The sequence below is a fragment of the Sturnira hondurensis genome, unplaced genomic scaffold (genome assembly GCF_014824575.4).
Source record: "Sturnira hondurensis isolate 20B ecotype Veracruz unplaced genomic scaffold, ASM1482457v3 Scaffold0010128, whole genome shotgun sequence".
Lineage (NCBI taxonomy): Eukaryota > Metazoa > Chordata > Mammalia > Chiroptera > Phyllostomidae > Sturnira > Sturnira hondurensis.
Window position 1 is genome coordinate 34,284,434 of NW_028082759.1, and position 8,527 is coordinate 34,292,960.

Sequence of the window (8,527 nt, forward strand, 5' to 3'; positions counted from 1 at the left end):
GAAACACACCAAGACACATCATAATTAAGTTACCCAAGATTAAAGATAAGAAAACAATCTTAAAAGCAGCAAAAACAGTTACCTATGAAGGGGTTCCCATCAGACTGTCAGCTGATTTCTCAAAAGAGATCTTATAGGCAAGAAGGGGCTAGAAAGAAGTATTCCAAGTCATGAAATCCAAAGATCTACATCCAAGATTGCTCTATCCAGCAAAGCTATCATTTAGAATGGAAGGACAGATAAAGTGCTTCTCAGATAAGGTCAAGTTCAAGGAGTTCATCATCACCAAGCCCTTATTCTATGAAATGTTAAAGGGACTTATCTAAGAAATAGAAGATCAAAAACGATGNGCAAAGCTTTCATTTAGAATGGAAGGGCAGATAAAGTGCTTCTAAGATAAAGTCAAGTTAAAGGAGTTCATCATCACCAAGCCCTTATTCTATGAAATGTTAAAGGGACTTATCTAAGAAATAGAAGATCAAAAATGATGAACAATTAAATGACAACAAACTCAGAACTATCAACAACTGAACCTAAAAAACAGAAGCAAAAATTAAAAAGACAACTAGAACAGGAACAGAATTATAGAAATGATCACATGAGGGTTATCAGTGGGGAGGGGAAGGGGGAGAATAGAGGAGAAAGGTACAGGGAACAAGAAGCTTAATTGGTAGGTACAGAATAGAGAGGAGGATGTTAAGAATCGTATAAGAAATAGAGAAGCCAAAGAACTTGTATGTACAACCCATGGGCTTGAACTAAGGGCGGGTGCTGGAGGGTAGGGGTACAGGGTGGAGAGGGTATAAAGGGGAAAAACAAATTAGGATAAGTGTAATATCAAAATCAATAAAATATACTTAAAAAAATCAAAATGCTGAAGAACCCCTGAGCAATTTTTCTGAGTCTGGCAGACAGCTAACAAGCTTTGCTTTCATGTCCTGTCTTTCAAGAGAACTGTGCTTAGTGCTTTAAATGCTATTAAACGAATGTGTAATGGCATCTATAAATGACTTTCAGGGTTGAACCATGTAGGTCATTTCATTAAAAAATTTCTTGAGTTGCCTGAATAAACACTTTTTGGTCTATGAGGGAGTGGATTAACTTAGGGTCATGCTGGGTGTCGGGCAGTCCTTTTGATTCACTCATATATTTACCAAGTATTTTACCCATTATGGACAAATACTTAGGAATTTATCATTGGCTTACTGTTCTTTTTGTTTCAATTTTCAACTTCAGAAATAGAAACGTTAAATATTAAAATAAGGTGAGGTGACACAGAGTTGGTAAACCTGCTTGGTAGCTGCTTGTAGTGACTGACATGTGAGTGGAGGATGAGTCCTCTTTTCTGTGTTAGTCCTTCCTTTCTTCCATCAAGGAAAGAAGTTATAGTAGATCAAAGTAGGCTTGTATGGACTAAAAACACCTTCAAATACGGCCAGTGTAGGTCTTAAGAACCGTATGAACCTTTATATCAATGTCCAAACTTCCTATGTTGTGAGAGAATGTGGAGAGGTAAGAAAGATGCAAGTTTGTTGCATCCAGTCACTTCAGGTGTTGGTTATAAACGGTCAGCATGTTCCAGTTATTGCAGGCACTGTTCAGGCAGGTTTCTAGTACCATCTCTCCATTTCTCCTGGCTACCTTTCTCTGTCTCAGGAAACTAGGGAAGAAATGTAAATGGATTTGCCAAAGCCAGCAATCTACATAAGAATCCTAGGTGGTTCAGTTGGTTGGAGGATTGTTCCATACACCAAAGGGTTGCAGGTTCGATCCCCGATTGGGGAGCATACAGGAGGCAACCAATTGAGGTCTGTCTCTCTATCTTTGTCTCTGTCTCTCTAGAAAAATAAGAACAGAAAAGAAAATAAATCAATAAACATATCCTCAGGTGAGTATTAAAAAATCTCCCTCTGGGTTTTCATCTAAAAAAGATGAAATACAAAAATAAAAAGTTTCCAAGGGTATAAAAATGTTCAGAATGTTTCCAAAATGGAGCTGTATTGTATTGTTTTTGCAGTATTTCCAGTGAACTGACTTTCCAAACATAACCAAGTACAGATAACTTATTTCATCTCAGGGTAAGAGCAATTCCTCTCATACATCACTAGAAAGTTTTGAGGTTCTGCTGCTGATACTCTGTTTGTTTGGCAGCTCTTGCTAGAATGAACGTTGTAAAATGGGGGTGAGAACTAGGACACGAAGACACATACGCATAGCAGGAAGATGACATGAAGAGACAGAGGAAGAAGACCGTTGTGCACAAACCAAAGAAAGAGGCCTGGGACTGATCCTTCTCTCAGCTCTCACAGGGGACCAACCCTGCCACCACCTGGGTTTCAGACCTCTAGCCTCCAGAATCATGAGCTGATGAAATACTTCTGTTTTTAAGCCAGCCAGTCTGTGGTACTTTGTTATGGCAGCTCTAGCAAACTAATACAGTTCAATAATTTAGACTGCATCTTAATACAGGCCCTAAGAGACCAACCTGAAATTTAAAATAACTGTGATGTGGCCTTGACCAGGTAGCTCAATTGGTTTAGAGTGTCATCTTGATACACAAAGGTTGGGGGTTCAATCCCGGGTCAGAGCACATACAAAAATCAACCAATGAATGCATAAAAAAGTGAAACAACTAATTGATGTTCCTATCTCCCTTTCTCCCTTCCTCTCAAATCAATCAACAAAAATAATAATAATATAAACAGTGAAAGGACAGCAAATTCACAGTTATTAACAACCACACCTAAAACAAAAGCAAACCAAGAGGACAGCTAGATCAGGAGTGGAACCATAGAAATGAAGAACACATGGAGGGTTAACAACAGGGGAGTGGGAGGAGGAGAAGGGGAGGAGAAGGCACAGAGAATAAGTAGCATAGATGGTAGAAAATAGATAGGGGGGAGGGCAAGAATAGTAGGGGAAATATAGAATCTAAAGAACTTGAGACATGTGGTCATAAACTAAAGGGGGGAATGGTAGGGGAGGGGGTGTGAAGGGTGGAGGGGAATGAAGGGGGGAAAATAGAACAACTGTAATGGTATAATCAATAAAATAAATTTAAAAAATAATAATTGGGACATGGCAGGTGTAGCCCATTTTCTTCATCAAGTTGTTGATTGTAAACTTGTTGATTGATGAGAAGGCCATTAAGTGGAACCCCAGAAAGTTTTTTGTAACTGTTGCATTTTAGTTCTTTGCATCTTATTATTATTCCTACCCCGACTGTATGTGCTTCTATGAAGAACTTTCCAGGTGATGTCTTCACTTAGTACAAAGCCACCCCTTCCAAGCTTCCAGGGTGGAAGGGGGGCTTCAGAATTTCAAATTCCACAGCAAATTTTTACAGGTTTTTAATTTACAAAATGATTGAAAATTTTTATGGCAGAATGAGTCACTTCATCTGTCATGTAATGAAGAGGGCTTGATTTTCTAGGGGCCTAGACACATGGGGTTATATTATCTTCGCTTTAAAGATGACTCTAGCTATACATTATGTATAATTGTACAGGCTAAATAATGGTCTTTTGAAGATACCCCAGGCTATAATAATAAAAGTGAATTAAAATAACTTCCCTCTACCGTCCCTGTGGAATTTAATGGACTCTTACGTGTTATTATTGGGACCAACAAAATGAACAATTCTAAATAATTGTTCTCTATGAAGAGACAACTGATTTAGAACAATGTTTTAGACTCAATTCTCTGTGACATACAGTGTGATATTTTATTCTATGTTAGTTCCACATGACCTATATTTAATAGCAGGAAATAGAGATTTGTTAAAATAACTGGTATATTCTTTTTTTACCAAATAATAATTAATGAAGCATGTGAGTTGTAACTGAGCACCTATAGATATAATTACCAAGCTCTTTCCTGCCAGGCATTCAGAAAATCAAAGCTGCAGCAATGACTAAAAGGTATTTAATACGAAAAACAGTTTTATGCACAGCTGTGTCTCTACCCTGTTCTAGAACCACAGATAAAATATCTTACTGAAAAAGAAAATCAGTACTTTAATAAGGCTGCAGTCATATTCCTGGTAGGGAAGTATTTGTGTGGACCAGGGAGGGATGTCACTGTCACAGTACGCCCCCTGGCCCAGCCACCCACAGAGACTAGAGACTTCACCAGTAACTCCAGAGCCATGAGCCCGTCCCAGGCCTTGCCAGACGTCATTACAGGTCTTTGTGCTTGCGTGGGCAGCACCAGAACTTGCTAAAATGTTGGGGTAGTTGAGGGTAGTCATTGACAATCATGCCTCTCAGTCCCCAAATCCTAGGATTCCAAACAAAAGGTAAGTCACTGATCCAGTCTCACTAATTCACTGCACTGCACTTCCGATCCTCCACTGCTTTCTTTTCCCTTGTACCTGCTGGAGTCCCCTTTCATTGTAGATAAGCTCCCTACACTCTCCAGTCTCTTCAGGGAACTCTCTCTTCCTATATTCTTGCTCCAATAGAGATTGGACTCTCTTAAGAATGCAGATTTTTTTGTGGCTTTCTCTCCTTCCACCCCATTTACCCAGGGGCCAGAAGTAAGGGAGGTCAGCATGCTCCTGGACCCCCATTTTGCCTTCCCCCCTAATCATCTAACTTTCAGGAAAAGCTCTTCCTCCCTTTATCATCGTACTACTCCTAGTTGCTTTTTTCTAACTTTTGGATATGTCTGATATTCCCCATCCAGTAATATTCTCTCTCTCCCCACCATTAATCCTGCCATCTGCCAAGGAGACTGAAGACTGCTATGGTGATTCTCAGGTGATCTGGCTCATTCATTTTGGCCACGTCAGCCTCAGTGATCTCCATTCCACTTCAGCCATCTCTCCCACGGCTACCGCCTGAATCTTGCCACCAGCCATACGTATTCCACCCCAGAATTCTTAACACCCAGTAGCCAACATTCTGTTAAAACCTACTGCTTTCCAGTTTGTTGTCCTCAGGCACACTATACCAGTTTTCAATATAAAGATCTTCCTCTCTTCCTCAATTCTTCCATTTTGTCCCATCATTCCTCCCAGACTCTCCTTCTTTCCTACCCAGATTAGACTTGATGAATGAATACTTGAGCTAGTACCCTGCTAGGAACTTCAGCTTTTTTTGCAACCTTGACCTCTCTGTGTTCTTATCCCATGAAATCTCAAGTTCCTATCAGGGCTACAATCTCTCTTCTCTGCAACAACCACTTTTATTGGTTGCTATCCTAATTTTTCTCTTGGAACATTCTTCAGGAATGTTCAACCCTTGTTTTTTACTTTCATTAGATAACCTTCTTTCTTCATCCAGAAAATTTAGCAATCAGTTATTATCTCTTTTAACTGGTTCCACATTTACCTTTTCTACCTTAGAGGGTAAGGTTCCTTCCTACTATTCAAACTCACTCCTTCACTTGTGCATTTTTTCCTATCTCATCATCCTCTTCTTCTCTGCTGGTCTTTCCCCTCAGCCTACAGACAAGTCCAAATTGCCATTCCCCAAACAAATCCCATATCTCAAGCTGCATCTCCCTTCAGTCACTCCTCATTCTCTGCTTCTCTTCTTATTCTACCTTCTAAGAGCAGTCATCTTCTCTGTGCTCCATGTTCTCACCTCCTGTTCCCTTTTCTGTCTCCTGCTCCTGACAACCCAATCCCACCATGAGAGTTACCAACACAGTTTCTACTGTCAAACCCAAAAGAACCTGGTTAGTCCTTTTCTTGCTGGCGTCACTGCAGCACTTGGCACCACTGACGCTCCTTCTCTTGAAAGTCTTTCATTTCTTCTTTGACTCCCGTGACTATCTTCCACTAACTCTATTTGTTCTACTATAACTNTTGGCCACGTCAGCCTCAGTGATCTCCATTCCACTTCAGCCATCTCTCCCACGGCTACCGCCTGAATCTTGCCACCAGCCATACGTATTCCACCCCAGAATTCTTAACACCCAGTAGCCAACATTCTGTTAAAACCTACTGCTTTCCAGTTTGTTGTCCTCAGGCACACTATACCAGTTTTCAATATACAGATCTTCCTCTCTTCCTCAATTCTTCCATTTTGTCCCATCATTCCTCCCAGACTCTCCTTCTTTCCTACCCAGATTAGACTTGATGAATGAATACTTGAGCTAGTACCCTGCTAGGAACTTCAGCTTTTTTTGCAACCTTGACCTCTCTGTGTTCTTGTCCCATGAAATCTCAAGTTCCTATCAGGGCTACAATCTCTCTTCTCTGCAACAACCACTTTTATTGGTTGCTATCCTAATTTTTCTCTTGGAACATTCTTCAACCCTTGTTTTTTACTTTCATTAGATAACCTTCTTTCTTCATCCAGAAAATTTAGCAATCAGTTATTATCTCTTTTAACTGGTTACACATTTACCTTTTCTACCTTAGAGGGTAAGGTTCCTTCCTAATATTCAAACTCACTCCTTCACTTGTGCATTTTTTCCTATCTCATCATCCTCTTCTTCTCTGCTGGTCTTTCCCCTCAGCCTACAGACAAGCCCAAATTGCCATTCCCCAAACAAATCCCATATCTCAAGCTGCATCTCCCTGCAGTCACTCCTCATTCTCTGCTTCTCTTCTTATTCTACCTTCTAAGAGCAGTCATCTTCTCTGTGCTCCATGTTCTCACCTCCTGTTCCCTTTTCTGTCTCCTGCTCCTGACAACCCAATCCCACCATGAGAGTTACCAACACAGTTTCTACTGCCAAACCCAAAAGAACCTGGTTAGTCCTTTTCTTGCTGGCGTCACTGCAGCACTTGGCACCACTGACGCTCCTTCTCTTGAAAGTCTTTCATTTCTTCTTTGACTCCCGTGACTATCTTCCACTAACTCTATTTGTTCTTCTATAACTGGTATTTTAAAAACCCTCAAAATATCCAAATATCCAAATCTGTTTGAATCTGTCTCCTCAGTCACCCAAAGAAGACTTGGCATTACCTTTGACTTCTTCCTCTTGCACCTACGCCAAACTAAATGTGGAATCCAGGTGATTTTGCCTCTGAACTATTTTATTGAATGCTCTCCTGATCCCACTACTCTGGTCTCAACTCAGGGCCCCCCTATCTCTTACGTGAGTCATGATTGCAGTTTCCTCCCAGTTACATGCATGTGTGGCTCCCTTGCTTACATCCTCGACTTATGCTGCGCCACCCTCAGGAAACGGTCTGAGCTCCTAACCCTGTACATCAGTCTTCCCACAAACTGGCCTTCCCCACCTCTCCAGCATTTTTTCTTTCTATTCTTTGATTGGCACTTTGGACACTAATAACACTGAACTACATCAGTTTGCTGCATACTCACCACGCTGCTCTTCCCTTTGCTGGCATTTTTCCTTCTGTCTTCACGGTTCTGACTCTCATCCTTGGCCTAAGTAAACAACTCCTGCAGAAAACTTCCTCTGCCCCTGCCTTCCCACCCACCTTCTAGACCCCTGTAGGCTGCTCTCCTTTCTTCCCCTAGAAAAAAGCTTCTGTGTTTATACTGACCACTTGGTGACAATGGTGACATAATATGCCTCCTCCCCTGTTACATTAATAAGCTCAGAGGTAAATATAATTGTAATATTCATGTTAGCTTCCCCAATTTGATAAACAATACCTGAAACATTGTCACTGGCACTCAGTAGATAACGGGAGTAGAGTTACCATTCAGTTAAACTTAGTACAAATAAATTAAGCAATGAAAAAATGCTTACTTGTATGGGATGTTGGCTTCCTGTAAGAAGGCTAACAGAACTTGGGAACCATTATGGGGAGTATGGGCATCAGTAACTGTTCCCTCTGAGACATAGGAGATACTGCTGGGCTGCCACAGGTCCACCTGTAGTGCAGGAACCAACCTGTGATTCACATTCAGTGTAGGTGGGGAAAGATCCATGCCACAATGTCAAACGCATTATCTCGTTGGCATTCGGTAACATAAGCACATTACAGAATTAGACTCAATGCTTGCTTCATTAGGGTAAAACTATTTGGTTTTGAATTTGTTCTCCAAATTACATCATATCCATAGAAAATTGATCATAATTTGTGATAGTTTACAGACCAATTTATTAAGCTACAAGGTAAAAATGAGATACCATAGTTCTAAGTATTATTTTGATAGTTTACAGTTACTGACTGCACAAATATTTGAATAATAACGAGGAAAAGAAATATAGCAGTTACCCTTTATCCTACCACATAAGCAAATTGTGGCAGTTTGACAACACCTGGTAACTTTAATGGAACACTCTTCAGGTCCCCCTCTCCTTCCCCAACACATGCCTTTCACCAACTCCTACCAGGTCTTCACTTGTCCATAGGAACATCCCTTTCTCAGGGAGGTGTCCTTGTTATGGTTCTTAGAAAACTTTGTGCCTTCATTGTGTAACTTCCTCTTACCAGAATGTAAGCTCCATGAGGGCAAAGGATTTGTCCATGTGCTTGCCCCCCATTCCAAGCGCCTAGAATGGTGCTTTGTGCATATTGGCAACTCAGTTGTTATCTGTTGCATGTGCATGTCCCCTCCTAACAATTCACTGTGTGTTTACCACACGTTCAGTG

The 8,527-nt window shown here is 40.8% G+C and overlaps 1 protein-coding gene across 1 annotated transcript in view; it reads right to left on the minus strand.

Moving 5' to 3' along the window:
* CPA6 (carboxypeptidase A6) overlaps positions 1 to 7,859 on the minus strand; it is a 72,412-nt gene extending 64,553 nt beyond the window's left edge. The window contains exon 1 of the mRNA XM_037058761.1: positions 7,678 to 7,859. Coding sequence (XP_036914656.1) covers positions 7,678 to 7,859 — 182 coding nt within the window. The remainder of the gene's footprint in view (positions 1 to 7,677) is intronic.
* Positions 7,860 to 8,527: the final 668 nt, after the last annotated feature.